The sequence below is a fragment of the Tasmannia lanceolata genome, unplaced genomic scaffold, assembly GCF_043159265.1.
Source record: "Tasmannia lanceolata isolate RefF3 unplaced genomic scaffold, GAP_Taslan_0.1 ptg000002l, whole genome shotgun sequence".
Classification (NCBI taxonomy): domain Eukaryota; kingdom Viridiplantae; phylum Streptophyta; class Magnoliopsida; order Canellales; family Winteraceae; genus Tasmannia; species Tasmannia lanceolata.
Window position 1 is genome coordinate 57,567,098 of NW_027518679.1, and position 19,444 is coordinate 57,586,541.

The 19,444-nt window shown below is 37.7% G+C and overlaps 1 protein-coding gene across 2 annotated transcripts in view; it reads left to right on the plus strand.

The window, feature by feature from the left end:
• Window positions 1-19,405, plus strand: part of LOC143880867 (uncharacterized) — a 29,334-nt gene extending 9,929 nt beyond the window's left edge. The window contains exons 3-15 of one of the 2 annotated variants that reach the window (XM_077383844.1): window positions 746-883; window positions 1,749-1,799; window positions 2,483-2,572; window positions 2,678-2,824; window positions 3,052-3,162; window positions 7,583-8,371; window positions 8,930-9,100; window positions 11,368-11,533; window positions 11,728-11,873; window positions 12,890-13,168; window positions 13,389-13,523; window positions 13,606-13,787; window positions 19,088-19,405. In XM_077383844.1, coding sequence (XP_077239959.1) covers window positions 746-883; window positions 1,749-1,799; window positions 2,483-2,572; window positions 2,678-2,824; window positions 3,052-3,162; window positions 7,583-8,371; window positions 8,930-9,100; window positions 11,368-11,533; window positions 11,728-11,873; window positions 12,890-13,168; window positions 13,389-13,523; window positions 13,606-13,787; window positions 19,088-19,154 — 2,472 coding nt within the window. In that variant the 3' untranslated portion in view covers window positions 19,155-19,405. The remainder of the gene's footprint in view (window positions 1-745; window positions 884-1,748; window positions 1,800-2,482; window positions 2,573-2,677; window positions 2,825-3,051; window positions 3,163-7,582; window positions 8,372-8,929; window positions 9,101-11,367; window positions 11,534-11,727; window positions 11,874-12,889; window positions 13,169-13,388; window positions 13,524-13,605; window positions 13,788-19,087) is intronic. The other variant, XM_077383850.1, reaches the window with a different exon arrangement.
• The last annotated feature ends 39 nt before the right edge of the window (window positions 19,406-19,444 follow it).

The window sequence follows — 19,444 nt, forward strand, 5'->3', positions numbered from 1 at the left end:
TGATGGCTCAAACTAAAGCTAAACCGGCTTGGAGTGCTTAGATTTTATGAAGAAATTCAGCTCAAGCGTAGTTTGGTTAAAAGAATGACTTCTATCCTCACTGAGTGAATGCTGATTCTCTTTTACGCAAACGCAAACGCAAACTGAAATTAATAGGGTTCTAGTCGTCAATAGTGGTGTTAAAAAACTCGGACTCAGACAATAACTCGGCCGAGGTTAAAAGGAGTCGACTTTGGTGAGTCAATGGTTGGCGCGGTCAACTTTTGATTCACTTGGCCACCTCAAAGGAGTTTTGATTAAATTGGTAGGGCAAAACTTGGACTCGAAGGACAACTCGACCAAGGTAAATGGAAGTCGACTCGGTCGAGTCGATAATTTACTCGAGGATATTTTTTAAACATTGCTCAGTAGTATTCATTGGAATTGTACTTAGTTCTAAGCTCATCATTTTTTCAGCTAAATTGGATGTTAAGGTTCATGTTCTGACATTATTTTCATCAATAAATTTTGAATCCTTTCTTTTGAATATTTGAAATATTATCTCATTGAGAATTTTTTTACTATTTTGTTGTCATTGATCTTCCATATTATGTGGTTGGAATATGTTAGGTTCTCCATTATCCAATCAGCTTCTTAGATTAATTGTTACTTTTAAGTGATGCGTAATGTGTGGATAATCTCATATTGAATGTACTACTCATGATTCTGGAGTTGACAATCAGTTTTCTGATATATGTTGACATAGGTTAATGCCTCTTATGAGCAGGCTCTGATGGATGCTCGCAAGCTCATTGAGCGTGAGATGGAACGATTTAAGGTCTGCGAAAAGGAGACCAAAACAAAAGCCTTCTCAAAAGAAGGATTAGGCCAGCAACCTAAGACCGTAAGCGTCTCTACCCTCTTCTCTATCATATAGCGCTGCAAAATGGAGTGTTGTATGGTCAATTTTCCCTGTGTACTGTATCTACATCTGTCCTCATACGAGCTCCTCTAGTGCTGAACTTAAATATATCATTACTTGTGTTCTTGTTATAGCTGACACAGAGACATGTTCAGCTAAATGCTTTTATTATTATTTATTTTGGTAACTTTCCCATCTCATTATAATTGTGTACACTTTGTTCTAGTATCCGCCATCATGAACTTAGAGTTTTCTCTTGCTCTGTCTACTTTGGAGCTACCTCTATCTGCTCACGCTGAAATTAAATTTTCATAATATGTTCATGTTACAGTTGATAATGATATGGAAATAACTTTAGTGCTTTTTGGTGTTCTTGTTATGTTAGTGTCTTTAAGCTAATTTTTTTCACAATTATTGTACTAGGGCTGAAGATATTGTACGATATTTATCTTTTCATATGCCACAGGCATGCATCTTATTTGTTGTTACGGCTTTCTGTTTGCGGTACTTGATGCATATCAGTGACCTATTGTATTCCTGTTTCTTTTTAGTACGAATTTTTTCTCCAAGATAAACTAATTATGTATCAGTTATGTGGGTTTTTATTTTTGCCGAAGGAAAGGATTTTTCCTAGTTATTTATAGTTATTGTCTGATATAGGTTCTTTTTTTTTGGTTGTAACCCTAGTTTTGGTTGTTTCCTGTGGGCTTCTTAGAGTCCTGATTAGTAAAATGACGGGAAAACAAATATATCCACATAATGACCAGTATAAGCTTTGACTTGTATAGCTGTTTAAAATCTTCTCTGTCGATTATCTCATGTACTGTTTTTGATCTTTCCATTATAGGATCCAAAGGAGAAGGCTAAATCGGAGACAAGGGATTGGTTGAACAATGTGGTATGCAATATCTTTTTTATTTCTTGCTGTTTACTTCCTGAGGTTGAAATTCAAGCAAACATGGGTAAATCGGATCTCCTTCATTCCTTCTATGTTTTTTATTATATGGCAACGATGGTCTACCGTATATTTCATTTGATTGTGGCCTTCAGTTATATTCTTCGACTTTATATTCACCATTCCACATTTCTTTCGTGTTTTCTTGGCTTGTGGAAATTGGTATTATAAAACCTCCGAGCCATGTTTTGAACTGGTAAGTGGCAACAAAACCTCCCAATCATGGTCAGTTGGATGTATAAAATATTGTATTTTAGATTTCATTTTGAAGTCATGATGCCTTCTGTTATATTTTTTTGACTCTGGACGTTCATCATTTACTCTGGGTGAAGGGTTTTAATTGGCATACCTTTTCCTTCTTTAAATGATCTCCTCATTCGTAGCTTTTTTAAGGCATTTATTTTTGCAATGGTTCTTTCTATGTAATTAATCTTTGTAAGCTTAGTTTTTGTTGTTGTTGGGCCTTTTTTTTGTGAGAGCTAATTTGTAAGCTTAGTTACTGGTCAGGCTCTTTGATCTGCTTAAATTTTGATTTCGTTGTTTGTCTTGCTTCTATGCTTACATAATGGGATGAGAATGGAAGTAGAGATGAGTTTCCAATGTATTTATTCTTGTGACTTTGATAGGTAGGGGAACTGGAGTCTCAGATTGATAGCTTTGAGGCTGAAATTGAGGGGCTTTCTGTGAAGAAAGGAAAAACAAGGCCACCTCGACTGGTACATTGAGAAGGAAAAACCAATCCAAACAGTTGATCTCAATCCAGGTTGCTGTGTTGTATTTTTCTTGGACTCATTTATATTGATGATATCTTTGTTTTGCAGACGCATTTGGAAACATCTATTGTTCGGCATAAAGCTCATATACTAAAGTTAGAATTGCTTCTGAGGCTTCTAGATAATGATGAGTTGAGTCCTGAACAGGTCAATGATGTTAGAGATTTCCTAGAAGACTATGTTGAACGTAATCAGGTTTGTACTCGGCTGTCAATTTAATCAAATAATCCATTTTCAACTTCTTTTTAATCAACTGGAATGTAAGTAATCTTCTCTCGATTGTTTGTCAAATTGGTATAATATGCTTTTTGGTTCCAATTTTTTTATTTTCAATTGTCTTTTGTCTAAATCCCATTCGATATTGCTTGTTTAGTACCTTTTACTGGTGATTGATATTCTTCTATTTCTATATGTACGTGAAGGAGGATTTTGATGAATTTAGTGATACTGAAGAACTTTACAGCTCTTTACCACTAGACAAGATGGAATCACTTGAAGATCTTGTTGCGATTGGTCCTCCTGCTCTTGTTAAGGTAACTTTTATTTTTAATTGCCTTAATTGGTTATCATCCTTATCGTATTGTATCTCTGACACATTGTATAAAGATAGACCAAATGGTCATGTTCTTTTGGAATTTAATGCATATGCTCTGGTCACTGAATTACATATTAGTTGTACTTTTATTATGTTTTTGACATGAATTTGTATTCTTTTGGTTAGCTTTGATAAACTGCTCCCATGGTTGGAAGTGTTTTTAAACTTGATGGATGCTCTAGAAATGGTCCTTGCCAACGTGTCATAAAGCATGTGTTTTATTTTGACTAACTTTTATTTTGTCGACACAGCAATATATGGATGCAGTGCAGGAGATACTAAGGGGCCGGTTTGATACGCGGATTTTAGAATCTTGGATTTCCTTAAAATTGTAGATGGGAGACGAGAGAAGAAAGAGACCAGCCTTCGTTTTCTGATTTTTCGCCCTTTTTCCGACAGCAAGAGAGCAGAAGATCGCCGCATGTTTCCAGGTTTTAGAAATCTGAGGATGGGGGAGAGATTTCTAATACCTGGATTTCTTACTTAAAATCCAAGAAACGCTGTCAGGACAGCATACAACAGCTTGATTATGAACCCTCTTTTACACTGTTTTCAAACTAAAACCTGGATTCTAAAATCCACGTATCCAAACGGCCCCCAAGCTTCACTGTTCGAGCACTTAAATGACTGCTATGTACTTCTTTTAGTCTTTTATTTGGTTTTTATACTTCATTAGGCATGCCATTACTAGTTGATTTTTACCACTAATTAGCTATTTCTAATTTTAGTCAGTTGCCCTTTGGCCATCTTTTGGTATTTTTCATAGTTAGAACATGCACATATTTATATATTTGTCCCGGTTGACATGTTATCCTTAAGATTTTCTCTATTTACTAAATGAAAAGGCAGTCTCATTACTGATATTTGAAAGTCTTGTTTTTTTTTTTTTTTGAAAGATGACAATTTCATTGATATTCGAAAGGCATTGGGGACCAGGAGTCCCGCCCTGCATTACAACATATCAATAAGACTGGACCGGGCATACCCGGAACCAGAAAAGGTAAAACTAACCAGAATATCTTTTCAACAAAATAGAATTTCTTCACTGTACGATTCATACCCTTCTATGATTCCAAATAAATTGCGGCATTCCTCTCTTTTTAAAGCCAAAGCACATTTCTCAAGTTAGCGTCAATAGAAACAAAAACCAGAAGTTAACAGCACAGAGGCATTTGGGATTTTTATTGACCACCTTCCAATTGACCACCTTTTTATTCATTGCAAGGTAACAAGGGAGATTTGGGGTTTCATTCTGGACAGGTTTGGCATTTGTTGGGTTTTTCCAAGGTCTATAGCAGATGTATTTTCGAGTTGGGATTTTGTGCCCTGGAAGAAGAAAGGTAAGGTGCTTTGGAGGTTATGTTTAATAGTCATGTGGTGGGTCATTTGGAAGGAAATAAACTCGAGAGTTTTCGAAGGAGTAGCAAAGTCATCGTATTGGTTATATAATAAAATCATAGCTTTAGTTATTTATTAGGTGAAGAGCATCCCTCTGTTCACATTCGTATCATCATTTGATCTTTGGGAGGGGTGGCGCATTGTGTGCTCTGAAGGTATGAGGAGAGAGAAGAGTTTTCTTAAATTAAATTTTGATGGGTCTTGCCTGGGTAATCCGGGTCCAGCTGGAATTTGAGGACTTGGTAGGGACTCCAGAGGGGGGGTATCGTGGGCTTTTGCAGGTCAAATTGGAAGGACTGATTCATTTGAAGCGGAAGTAAGGGCTGCGTATCAGGGGATTTAGCGACTAAGTAATGATTCTTATGATAGTGTAATTGTGGAAGGAGATTCTTCAAATGTAATTAGTTGGTTAACGTGGAGAGTGACTCCCCCGTGGGGATTTTTGAGTTACTTTGAGGAAATTTCTGATCTCATTTCAGAGTCATCTATGGTTTGTAAGCATGCTAGACGTGAAGCAAATCGGGAGGCGGATTCCCTTGCTAGATCTGGCGTTCTCAAAGAGGGGCTGGAGTGGTTCGACTTCCTTCCCCCGTGAGAAGTGTGCTGTATTTTCTATTGTGGTTTGTTGTTATTTCTGTTTTCTCTCTTTGTATCTGGTGGACCACCTCGGCTTCCTTTTCAATATATTACCATTTCAAAAAAAAAAAAAACAGCACAGAGGCAAACACACCCAAAAGGCTCCTGCTATATCTATGAGATCAACGGGGACATAGAGACAATCTTCCTTACCCTGAGCATTTCTCCAAATCTTCCAGGAGATGAGTTCACCAAGGACCAATTCCTCATCGAAAGCTTGGTCTTCCCTCATTTAAGTTGGATTTTTCCGAAGCCTCTGCGCTTGACATCCAATCCTCCAGCCTTCGAAGTCCATCCTCTTTCTTTGCTTCCCAATTCAATCGCCTTTCTTGTTTTTCATCCATCATGAATTTGACAAAGAGGGGGTGTTTGTGCAAAGGCTTATGGGTTTCTTTCACATCGTATAGCTTAACTGAAAGAAGACCTCCCTCTTAAAATTAGTCCATTCCTTTTTCAAGAATGCACCAATATCCTTTCTGGGTGTTGGAGAGGATTTTGAAGCCTTTTCTTCATTATAGCTTAATCCCCTGAAACGAAGAAGGAATTCCTCCCGATATGAGGACCGCTTCCTTTTCCTACTTGGTCCTACAACGGAAGAGGGGGAAGAGGGGGAAGGTTGGTTCTGATCCATACTCTTGACAGTCTGAGAAGTGATTCCAAGGATGAAAGACTGAAAGGTAACCGCCAAGGACTTTTAGGCCCCAGGCACTATAACCAATAACCGTCCCCATAAAAGACCATCCCCATAAAAGACAAAAATTCCAGGTGGGCACCATCTGCTTATGTATGTATCGATAAACAGAGGGTGCCCACCTGATTATCGATAAACCGTCCTCAAGATAAAAGACAAAAATCCTGATTTTACGTATGTATCGATAAAAGGACCCTAGCATGTACTCTGTCATCTTATAATCATTCTCTTTAAGGGACAGCACATTGATATAGCCTCCACACGCCAAAACTCTAGAGCTTTTAACATTACATCTAAGAAAAGACAATTAATTGGCCTACTCCTGAAAGTTAGAGTAGTTACAGACACACAAAACCAGTCCCCATGCCCCCACCACTGGTCATGCTTACTTTTTCCAGTCGGAATCTCATCCACTGGACGATAAACTGCGATTGGTGATGCCTTCTTCTTCTGGTGACACCATCGACACCTACCCCTCCATTTGAAATTGTAATAATCGCAGAGTGAACAGAACCAGTCCCCTTTGTCGCTGGTTTTTCCAAGACACCACCATTCCGCTGTTTTCTTAATGCCTCAAAGTCTTGTTTTGCAATTTGTCTATTGTTGCAAGTGTTAGAATGTATAGGTCGGTCAAGTTTAAGGCTCCATGTAACCTTTTCTCTCTTGCTTCAGGGAATCATTAAAATCTAAAATGCCACATTCATGGTTCTCGAGTTCCCGGCACGAGTCGATGTTATACATGTATGATGGAATCTAAGTGATTATTTGTTAAACTGAATTGCGATTATTTGTTTCCAAGTGATTCTGTGACAGAGTCTGAGCATGCAAGAGTGCATCCAAAATTCATTCCCTTTGGTGCTATACCTAGGGAAGTTCAAAATTTGTTGCATATTTGTTACTTATGCGGTTCAGTTATAATAGAAAATTCTTCCTATGAATTGTGTTGAATTCACTTTTGATTGAACAATGAAGCATTGAGGCATATTTAGGTAGATTGAATGGAAATTTCTCAGTCCCGAAAAAAGCTTATGTTCTTGGATAACTTTTACGTCTTTGTTTGTTGCTAATACCAGTAATTCACTTTTTCTGTTGAATCGGTATGTTATATGCCTTTCGTTGGGCATTCCAGCCACCATCCCAATTTTCAGCATCATTTTTGCAATTGGCTTTGATAATCCAAGTTTTGCAGTCATTCACTCTAGTAGTCCTTTTAGTTATCGTGTTTTCATGGTATGTCTGGTAACTTATAGTTTTTTGTTCTTTACGATTCAGTGGTGATGGCTTTGATGTTATTGGTCAGAGAAAAAGAAATGTTGGCTTTGAGTTATCCATTGGCACATAAATCTGTTACCAATTTCGTCAAGTTACATTATAGTTATGGTAGGGGGTTGGCTCTGTTTCTACTGCTGGTGCCATTTTAAGCGTGAATACTTCTATAGCTTAAAAAAGCGTGAAATTTTCTATTGCAACTTCATCAAGTAACCATTCCAAAAAAAAACAAAAAACACCTTCAACAAGTGGAGTAGCTGTTTCTGCTGCTAGTTTGCTGTGGTATTTTTGCTTGCAATCAAAATCGTTTACTTGCCTTTGATTGCTGATAATTATTGACATTTCTATTCGTTGATATTTGCAGGTTGCTTTAGCTCCTACTGCTCAACAGGGTACTGACATTCAAGACCCAACTGAAGAGGAAGCTTCTCTGGACAATAATTCTGACATTGCTCCAAGAACCCCGCCATCGAAAAACGGTGTAATGAGCTCTTTAGTTCCATCAGCTCCACCTGGCATTGGTTCTGGGACACCAACAGGGGCTAATACGGCCACTGTTCCTGGCAACATATCTGCACATGGCTTGGTTGGCAGTTCAACTTCTCCAGCAATCCTTTCTGGTCCCGGATATGTTCGAGGTGTAATGGAGAACTCCGCTGTTGATGTCCCATCATCCCCTATAAATCTGGCAAGCTCAGTGAAGGAGGATGATAATTCAAATTTTCCTGGCCATAGATCATCTCCAGTTTTGGTTGAAATTGGACTAGGGAGGGGTATTGGCAGAGGATCTGTGGTTGGAGGTCTATCCAGCCAAGTGTCTAGCGTTCCTTTGAGTTTGAATTCTGGAAGTGGAGTTCCTAGCAGTGGAGCCCTTGGTGCAGGGCCTGCGGTTCCTGACATGGCAAAGAGAAACATTTTAGGGGCTGATGAGAGAATTGGAGGTAGTGGTCTTGTGCAACCACTGGTTTCACCACTTAGTAATAGGATGCTCTTGCCGCAGGTTTCAAAAACTAGTGATGGAACAGTTTCAATTGATTCTAATAATGTTGGTGAGGGTGCTGTAATGGGTGGAAGAGTTTTCTCCCCTTCAGTGGTTACTGGGGTACAATGGAGACCTCCCAATGCAAGTACATTTCAGAATCAGAATGAAATGGTAACTTTCTTACCATCTCCTAGGTACCATCCTTTTTTTTATCATCAGAATGAAATGATATCAGCTTGATATTAAAGCATGTCTAAATAAAATCTCTTAAGCTGAATTGATATATTCTCGATTCTCTATCAGCTATGGCATCAAATTATACGGAAATATGATAATAGATGATTGCTTTGATTTGAGATTTTGTTGTTTTCAACTCTTGTTTCAAGATTAAATGTCTCCCATCTTTTGCTGTTGTTTAATGTTCAGTTATCTTAAATTGACTGAATCTTGTGTTCTTGACCATTGAATGATTCTCTTTTCTGAGTGCATACATTTCCTGATTAATTATGTTATCATATCTAAACTAATGAATTACATATGTAAAGCCCTGTAGTGACCTGCTTTTAATGACAATTTTACTAGATATTTGATTGTTGAATTAGATTTATAATTAGTGCTATATCATGTCAGGCTTGCAATATTAAAAAAAATCATGTCAGCCTTCCTTGGGAAATATGGTTTATGTCATTAGAATTGGGAAAAGATTAATCTGTTTAATTTTTTCTCCAGGGTCAGTTTCGTGGGAGAACTGAGATTGAACCTGATCATAGGGAGAAATTTCTGCACCGGCTCCAACAAGTGCAGCAACAAGGGCATAGCACACTTCTTGGTGTGTCTCATCTCCCTGGTGGAAATCACAAGCAATTTCCTATACAACAGCAGAACTCACTACTACAGCAGGTCATTTTTCCCGCTTGGCTGCAGAGTTTGTACCTAAAAGTTGTGCCATCTTGAAACCAAGGATTGAAATTTCGGCTCGGCCTCAGCCAGGCCGAAAGCGAAATTTCGGCCAAAATTCCGTGAAAATTTTGGAAATTTCCGATTTTTTCGGCCGAAATTTCATTAATTTTGGCTAAAAAATCGGAATCTCAGGAAAAAAATTGGCTGAAATTTTTGAAATTTCGGAATTCCGGACAAATTGGACTGACACCGAATCAAGGTACCGAAATTTCAAACCATTCTTGAAACATGCCCTGTGGACAATGACTTCTAATGTTGAGATTAATGTAGGAGTGGTTTCCTATAAGCTTCTTATAGTGATATTCACAGCAGAGGAGTGTTCAGTGCAACTCTGAACAGAAATATTACGATGCAACAAATTCATATTAGACACATGGACTGTCTTCTCATTCATAACAAATTCATATTAGACACATGGACTGTCTTCTCATTCATCTAGACTTTTCACTAAAGTGTCCCTCATCTTTGATTGCCCATGGAACGAAGAAATGACTCTGATTGCAGGATCCTAACCATTTGATCAAGAGACGTTTGAGGTCAAAATGTAGACCATTCAATGCTTCAATGCTTCATCTTTGATTGCCCTTAGAACGAAAAATGGCTCTAACTGGAGGATCCTAACCATTTGATCAAGGAACTTCTGCTGTCAAAATGCGGACCATTCAATATTATACTTATAAGCCATTAGTAGAAGTTTCATATTTTCACAAGATGCTAAAGAATGGATATAAATTGATGGAATTTTGTTTCTATCATAGCTGTAGATCTTAACAAACTCTGCAGGAAAAGAACTGCAGTTTAATAGGCTGATTAGGTATCAGCTTCAGATTCACGATTCAAGGGCAAATTATTTTTCCGAAGCTCATAAATGAGGGCATGTATTGCTTAGAACCTTAAAATGAATAACTTCGATCCGATCCCCTCTAAATTATCTTATGAGAAAGCTTAATTGCAGCACATTCTACCAGAATTTCAACAATGACACAGAGTTGATGTTGATGGAAATTTAAGATAAAACTTCAAGAATTGCTAGAATAAGTACAAATACATATTGGGAAACCATCACATGAGCAAGACAACCATCTGTAATTATATAACAAGATCGAGCACCCACTGACATGTCAGCGAATGTCTGGACTGGCATGGTCCATTTAAAACTGAAAATACATATAACCGGATATACATTTGCTTCAAATAAACACCACACATGGGAAAAAGCCAATTTATACATAATTTCATAAAGAAAGTACAATATATCAAAGGACTATAATATAATGATGAACATTTAAAAGATTTTTAATATATAAAGTAATTAATTTAAAAAAAAAATACATTCTAAAATTGTTAATCAGTAGATCGGGGAAGAATAATTCACATTTAAAAAATTAGAAGCTATCATGCATATTTTTTTGAAGGACAATAGAAGCTAACATACATATATGATAAGCTTTTTTCAAAAATATAGTTTTTTCTTATTTAATTTTTTTTAAGAAAATAAAATAGAAAAAGTTGCTGTTTCAATTGGTAGATCGCGTAAGAACTCGCATATAATAAAATTAGAAGCTAACATGTCTATCCACTTTGGTTGAAATTTTGATGTGTCGACTGGAGTTTTGTAATTTGCATACTAAAGTGGTAGAGGTTTACTCAACATGACCAAAACATTACCGAAATCTATAGATGTCAATCAAAGGATTTTTTTCGATGGGGATGAAAATCGAAACATGTCGATCATTTCATGTCAGTTTAGTCTGACAATTGAAACCATTAATCTGGTTAGAAAGAACTATTTGGATTGTAACCGAAATCGGTTTTGTTGGATGAAGCACTACCACTCTAGTATGCAGTGCTATTGTTGCCATGTAAATGGATTTAATAAGAACAAGGTTACTTCAACTGATGACTACTGACTTGCAAGTATGGTTTGATGTTATGTGTTTGGCAGGATAAGTTGGATAACTAGGTATGACCAATGGATTTATTAGATTTAAAGTGAATTTGGTCAAAGCAATTGGTTTAAATGCATCTTTCAAGTAAAAAAGGGGTTGACTTGCGTGAGTCAACAACAATTTGTGTGTGTGTTTGTTTGTGCGTGGGTGCGTGGGGTTGTTTTAAATAGCCCAAACACAAAATGCAAGCTTATGCATGCAAAAAAAAAAAAAAAAAAAAAACATTTTCCCTGATGTGGAATTTCTAGTCTACTGCAGTTCAATTCACAAAGCTCATCTCTATCACCTCAAGTTGGGCTAGGACTTGGAGTTCAGTCGCCATCAGGTCTTGCTGCTGGTGTAACTTCCTCACTACCGCAACATAATGCTATGAATCAACAATCTGCTCAGCAGGCCCTGATCTCAACTGGACCTAAAGATGCCGGTACTTTCCCTATGGTTTCAGTAGATTTTGTGCATGCTCAATTTATGCCTAACTAGAGTCCGTTTTATTGGAAACTTATGTTGAATTAACTCAATTTTTGAAATCACGGTCTACAGTGTAGCATTTGTGTTTTTTTTTTTTTTTGAATGGCAGTCTACATCATTTGTTATATGTATTTTTTTTCTGGAATGCAGACATCAGCCATGTGAAAATAGAAGACCAGCAGCAACAGCAGAATTCATCAGATAATTTGAATGCGGAGACTGCTAGTAATTCTGGTCTCAACAAGAACATTATGAATGAGGATGATTTGAAAATGCCATATGCAGTAGACACACCTGTATGTTGAAACCCTAGATTTTGTTGCTTTTTAATTTGTATTGAGTTTTTCAACCAGTACTCTCCAAATAGATGACTTACCTGTTTGGATTCACCTTTAACATGTGTGATTAAGATAACGAGAATTCATGTGCACCGTGATGACCACGGTCAATATTTCTGCTGCATTGCATTGTAATGGAATTCCATATTCATTAGCATGAGGTGAATCTCATCTTGTCTGCATATTCCCAATACCTTGTGAAAATACTGGGAATCCTGTTGATTACCTATTATCATCCTTATTCCGCCTAGTTGGAAAATGTTGTCCTGATCCCCTCTGCCAGCAGCCTACCTTTTAAACCTAGGGCGCATTTGTATGTCCAAGTCCAACCAAGTTGTGATTCGGGTGTTCATCCAAACACACCCTTTAGATGCCACTTTTCTATCACTTGCTGCCCATGGCATATTATAAAGTTGAACTTCGATTTGATTTCTGATTTTCTAATACTACCCATACACTCGGACGTAGCCATTTTCTTAAAGGAACTCATCCAATACCTTGGAGATTTGCTGCCTTCTTCAATCAAATCCACGATTGGGTGGGCGATGCAACCTTGTCCGGTCATGTATTTTGTTCCGCTAATGGTGAGGCGGATAGGTTAGCTAAAGATGGAGTATCCAGAGAGTCTATTGAAATGTTTGAATTCCTTCCCCCTTAATTGGGGCTAAGCCATGGTTGCGCCATTCTCTTGTTTTTAGACCTACTCGGTCTATCTTCTTTTAATAAAATCTCTTTACCATTAAAAAAAATATTGTCATACACTCTGACCTGGCCAGTCTCTTTGCCAGGCCCTGAAAGTAAATCAGAGGAATGTCAGACTTACAGTGTGATCTGTGCTAAGTAGTTCAAGGTGGCTAACACGACATATAAGAACTAGAAACCCTCATTCTCTCTGTATTATGCAAGCAATGTTTTTTAGAAAGATTGACACTGATACCATATTTTTTTTAAGTTGTTAGAAACTTATACTGCAGGCTGGAGGTTCGACCACTTTAACAGAAACTAGTCAAGTACCTAAAGATACTGATCTTTCGCCTGGACAACCTTTACAACCGAACCAATCCTCAGTTGGCCTTGGTGTCATTGGTCGAAGAAGTGTTTCTGACCTTGGTGCTATTGGTGATAACCTCAGTGGATCAACTGGAAATTCAGGAGGACTGCATGATCAGTTATACAATTTGCAGATGCTCGACTCTGCGTATTACAAACTTCCTCAACCCAAAGACTCGGAACGTCCAAAGAACTATATTCCAGTATGGGACTTGTCCTTTTTCTTGTGCAATTATTTAGGTCCTGTTCATTTAAGATTATGACAACCGATAGTGTGTGCCAAACCAATTATTGGATTCAAAATTAGGTCTAAATTTGAATACAATAATCGGTTTAGCACTCATAATTGATTGTCATAATCTTAAACGAACAGAGCACTAGTAACGGTTATTTTGATTTACAATTTTGTTTTGACATTTGCAGCGGAACCCTGTGGTGACTCCTCCCAGCTATCCTCATGTTCAGGCTCCTATTGTTGACAATCCCGCCTTCTGGGAACGATTAGGTGGAGATACTTTGGGTACTGACACACTGTTCTTTGCATTTTACTATCAACAGGTATCATTATTTCTATTCTTTCCATTATCTTCTAATGTATTTTCCACATTACGGGCTTCTTATGTGGACTTTATTATTGCAGAATACCTACCAACAGTACTTGGCTGCAAGAGAACTAAAAAGGCAGTCATGGAGATATCACCGGAAGTATAACACATGGTTTCAACGGCACGAGGAGCCAAAAGTAACAACTGATGATTATGAGCAGGGGACGTATGTGTACTTCGATTTCCACATAGCAAACGATGACTTACAGCATGGATGGTATACCTCGCACACTTTGCATTGCATTTTCATGTTTGTTAGTCAGATAAATGGTTAAAATATTCTATGTACTTATTCCATGTTTTGTACTTCTGCCCATTTAAGTAGCAACATGGTCATATAAACATATTTATATCAGAAAATTGAGGGTCTGGTTCCGTATGGACTCGCCATTTCGGGTTCTATAAAGAGTTGCATTTGTATTAGGGCTGTATCGGGTCCTGTTTCAGCAAAACTGGTTTGTATTGGGTTATTAATACGTGATATTCATGGTTCCATAAAATGCAACTTGTGTTCTACTTTTTTATTTCCTTTTTTCCTCAAAGAGGGTTTTACTATCATTTTTATGGTCATGTACAAAATCTAGTTTAAAAAAACACAGATCAAAGTACAAGATAACGGATCAAATATGGATCACACATTTGTTTTTTTCTTTTGAGATAAATGGTCACTTTTCCCATTTTCTCAAGGATTTGTGGTTCCTTGTTAACAACAACCATGATTATTGGATATTCTGGTTTTGGGTCCTTTTTTTTTTTTTTTAATCTTTTTCCACTTTTAGTTTTGTTGCTTGTTTGATCAATCTTTTCATTATTTCTTATTGTTTTGCTTTTCTTCACTGTTTGTAGCCTCGACATTTTTCTAAGGCTAGATCCATGTATATATAGATCTATGTTTTTGTTCTATTTTCACTCTTTCATTCTACTCCGTAGGGAGCTTCTGGTAACTATGATCTAATTGATACTTTGCAAACATAAAATAGAACTTATTTATCAAATAGACCAAAACACAAAAACTGTTAAAATAAAATAATCCAAGTCTAATGGTTTTACGTTCAATTCATCTATTAGAGGATCAGATGAACTCTTTTGCCAAAAATCCAAGGGTAACGCTTTTCCGTTCAATTCATCAATTAGAGGATCAGACGAGCTCTTTTGCCAAAAAATCAGAGTTGTCAAAATAACACGTTCTTCCATAACTTTAAAATCCAAGTTGAATGGGGTGAGGTGAATGGGTTCTTAAGTATTTCATTCATTCATGTTCGATATACCTGGAGATATACATGTGAGATTTAACATATTGAGCCGTGTGGCCCATATCGTTGATTTGTATTATAGTGTCTCTCAGGGGGGGTTAGTCGTGCGTGATTGCTGGTCACTCTGGGAATACCTGGGACTCCAGGTCATTCTAGGAAAGTCCGGCTGATTGTTGGTCACTCTGGGAATGCCTAGGACTCCTTTAACAGGGATTTCATTCATTCTTTCAAGTTTTGCGCTAGTCGTGAAGAAATGAGGATTCTTAAGTTCTAAAAAAAGTTTTACGTTCTAAGTTGTCACTACTACCATAGGGAGTTTGGGAGTTTGTGGACCCCAATTAGGGGACCAAATAGAAATATTGAGAGAAAATATTCAATAATATTGAAGACAGATGCTAGCTACCATCCAACAATTACAGTGCATGACCAGTTTCCTATCTTCTTGCATTTAATTCAATCAAAGTCTCTTGTATTGACTGAATTAGTATCTGAAGAGAATCCACTTAAGGCAACAGCCATGTAGTGTTCTTGGTTGAGCAAAGTGTAAGCCTTGATGGTTACTCTAATGCCAAAAGATTGTTTCAGAGTTAACATACCATAGGGAGTTTGGGAGTTTGTGGACCCCAATTAGGGGACCAAATAGAAATATTGAGAGAAAATATTCAATAATATTGAAGACAGATGCTAGCTACCATCCAACAATTACAGTGCATGACCAGTTTCCTATCTTCTTGCATTTAATTCAATCAAAGTCTCTTGTATTGACTGAATTAGTATCTGAAGAGAATCCACTTAAGGCAACAGCCATGTAGTGTTCTTGGTTGAGCAAAGTGTAAGCCTTGATGGTTACTCTAATGCCAAAAGATTGTTTCAGAGTTAACATACCCTGAGACATTTCATCAAACGGCTAGTGGGTATCTTCCCCTACTGATCTCCAAACCAAAAACAATAAAAAAGATAAGGCTACAACTTCCCGCAGAACTATTGATATAATATTTTTCCATATTATTAAACATCAATGCAACATGGATAATGTTTTTTTCAAATTATTAAAACATCAAGTCAAACCGTCATTTACAAGCACTCAAAACAAAAGAGAAAAAATACCAAAAAACAGAGAACCCATTCAACAAACAAGAGCCCAAAGTCCTCAGCAAATAGCATATGGGTCATCTGTGTATTCTTTTTGCAAAACGATCGATGACAGAAAAAGGCCCAAAAATCGAAATGCATTTCTGCTGTAAAAAGCCCCAAAAATGGCGCAAAAACGAGAGGGTGCTGTTCGTGGTGGGTTGAGGAAGGAGAGTGATTTGAGAGAGATGGCTGCTAGGGTTGAGGAAGGAGAGATTTGCTCGGTGGAAGAAGAGAGAGGCTGCTAGGGTTGAGAAAGGAGAGTTATTTGCTCGGTGGAAGAAGAGAGAGGCTTCTAGGGTTGAGAAAAGAGAGATTCCGTCGATGTTTTCCATATAACGATTTTACTAAGCGCTAGGGTATTTAGGGGATTCTTTACACAAAATCCCTACCCATCCGACTAACACTGTATTTGAGAGTGGGAGCGGAAAATCGCGCCAGACTAACCCGGCACTCCTAAAGTCTAACCGAGTCCAAAAGAGTCTAGCGCGACTAAACCCCCCTAATGATTTGCTTGAAATAAGCTTGTTATAGTTTGTTATGTATAGCTATCCCCCATCATTTATCGCTTACCGAAAATATCGAAGATGTAGTATCCTTACATCTCAAAAAATCTCAGTACAACATCAGTGGACAATTATTGTAGCCGATCCAGATTTTTAAAATTGTAAAGTTACGTTATTGCAAGACTGCTTAAACCACTTTCTGGTGACCAATTTATATTGTGCTGCAACTTGGTTTTGGTTGAAACATTTTTTAACCATTTCCTGAGTAGAAACTTATCATTAGACATAGTATAAGCTGAAAAATAGCAAATGCTAAATAAACTTAAAATAATCTAGATAATGTGGTCTGATGATGTTTTAGTGATTTTTTTTTAATGGTAAATGTTTTAGTGAATATTTTTTTATGAAATTGTTTTATACATTATTAGTTAGAAATTTTTGATTTTCTATTGATTTAGGAGTCCTGATTAGCTAGTTTGCCACTTGTCAATATTTCAGTGTCATATGTCAATAAAGTCAAATATTACTAAACTACCGTCAAGTATGCTGATAAACCATGAAGCATCCAAGGAATGGAGAAAAAAAAGCCCGGCTCTCATCCTCCCTCCCTCTCTAGGTCGATGGAATCCCTAGGGAGGGAGGTGGCTTCATCTCTCTCTCTCTCTCTCTCTCTCTCTCTCTCTCTCAATGGGCAAGGGAGAATATGGTGGCCGGATATTGCCCGGAGATGGGCCGATCTCGCAGGAATTGCAGAGATAGTGGCTGGAGGGGCAGAATGGCTGGATCTGGGCTCGAGAAGGCCGGATATGGTTAGGGTTGATGGAGAGAGTGGGTGGGAGAGTCGTCGGAGGCTATGGAAGGGGCCGAAGGAAAAGGGTGTCCAGATTTAGGGGAAATGGAGGAGGTTGGATGTGGAGGTGAGGGAGGTTGTGGACGGCGACAATGAGACGCATTAGTAGCCATGTAGGGATAAGGTTTGAAGGAGGAGGAGGGGAGTATTAGAGTTGTTAGGATTAGGGTTGAAGGGGGAAGGAGGAAGGAGGAGGGGAGTATTAGAGTTGTTAGGATTAAGGTTGAAGGAGGAAGGAGGAGAGGAGTATTATAGTCTTTAGGGTTACGGTTTAGGGTTAAGGCTTGGAGTATACTTTCGGATGGGATCTGAATGATTTGATTCTAGTGGGGAGGAGGATTCTAATTTTTGGGTTAGTGGAAGTAGGTTTTGAAGAGGATGGTGGAAGGATTTGATATATTTTTAATGGGGAGTCGCCGGTATTTGGTGGTGGTTCGAGGTGTAGGTCGCCGGTGATCGGACGATGATTTTGGGTGGTTGGTTATCGTGTACGGTTAGGGGCACACAATAGCTCTTGGCCTTTGAGGAACATTTTTGAAAATCGAATTTACCAGTTGGATTGTGGTGGAGAAATCGGTGTGACGTGGCAGGTCATGATCTTAACTTAATGGGCTCCACAAATATGGCACTTTTTGCTGGATTCGATTCAATTGAGGCTATTGGGTAATGTAAGGGGTAATGGGTTTGTCTTTTGGGCCAACGAGAATGCTCCTGGGCAATTCATACTATGTAAATCTGGTGGGTCTACTGGTCCCCATTGTAATTTTGCTAGTATGAATATATTTGTCAATTTTCAAAAACAATAGATCATGAAGCATATCCCTTTCGGAAAAAAAAATAGACCATGAAGCATCATGCATGTAGTAGATGTAATCAATCATACAGATCATTATATCAACAGTTCAAGATAAATTACAATCTATAAATTATGAACTATTAGGAGGATTGAGAAATCTGAGATCTGCCTTACTAGAAGTAAACTGTGCATCAAAACCTTATGTTAGATTTACAGGTTGAGTTAAACTCATCATTTGCGTGATGCATGAATGAAGATTTTGGCTTGAATGTCAACACTGTAACGAATATTGAGGTTTTAAATTTTGGTTTTGGTATTGGTCGGCATGTAAACGGAAACATTTCAATTTCGGTCTTTTGAGTTTTCCCCAAATCTTTCGTCTGGAAATCTTGTAAAATGACAGAAACGTATGAAAACATGCAAATGCCGAAATTTTAAGATGAAAATTTGGGAAATGCAAACTATCACGTAAGCAAGAAAGCCATTCATAATGGCTTAGTCACATCAAACACCTAGTGACATGCGTTGTCACACATGTCTGGAACAACAAAGTCAATAAATAAGTGCAATGTAATGAAGTATAAGAAAGTACAATGACGAATCTCCCCTCCAAGGACTCCAACTCACTGTCAATACCACATAGAGTTAAGAGATATTATTGGGTGCAGACCGTTTCGGTCGAATTTCGGAGATTTCGGTTTGAAATAATGACGTGGAAGGAATTCATTGAGATTTCGTTTCAGTGGGGATGGAAATGGAAACATTTCGGTCTTGTTGGGAAATTTAAAATCATGACGAAAACTAGTATGTTTCACCTAAAATATTTTGAAACACGCTGTAACAATAGGAACACATGCATGAAAAACCACTGTCATTGCACATGCATGTTCTACAGCGCTAGGTCCAAAATGATCTAATGCACTTCTGTTGTTAAAATGAAATTTTGTTATTCTCATTACTTTGCCCATCACTGATATGCAGGTGCCAAAGGATCAAGACTGAGTTCACATTCGAGTACAGTTACCTCGAAGATGAGCTCCCTGTGTAGATGTGCAAGAGTAATCTCAAGTAACCGACAGTCGTGTTTTCAGTATATGATGACCCCTCTGGGGTTTTCTTCTCCTTAATTTAATTTATTTAGTTCAAAGAGCATTGGAAATTCCGTGTGGTTGGCCGTAAGATTTTGTGCCTTTCTAGCATCCCATGGTTTTTTGGTGTATATAAAATAAAAGGATGGGCTACTTTAATATTGTAAAACTAAGCAAAGTATCAGTTATTTAATGCTTCTTTTTTTTTTTTATATAACTATTGGTTTCTTTTCCCATGATTATATTGCTC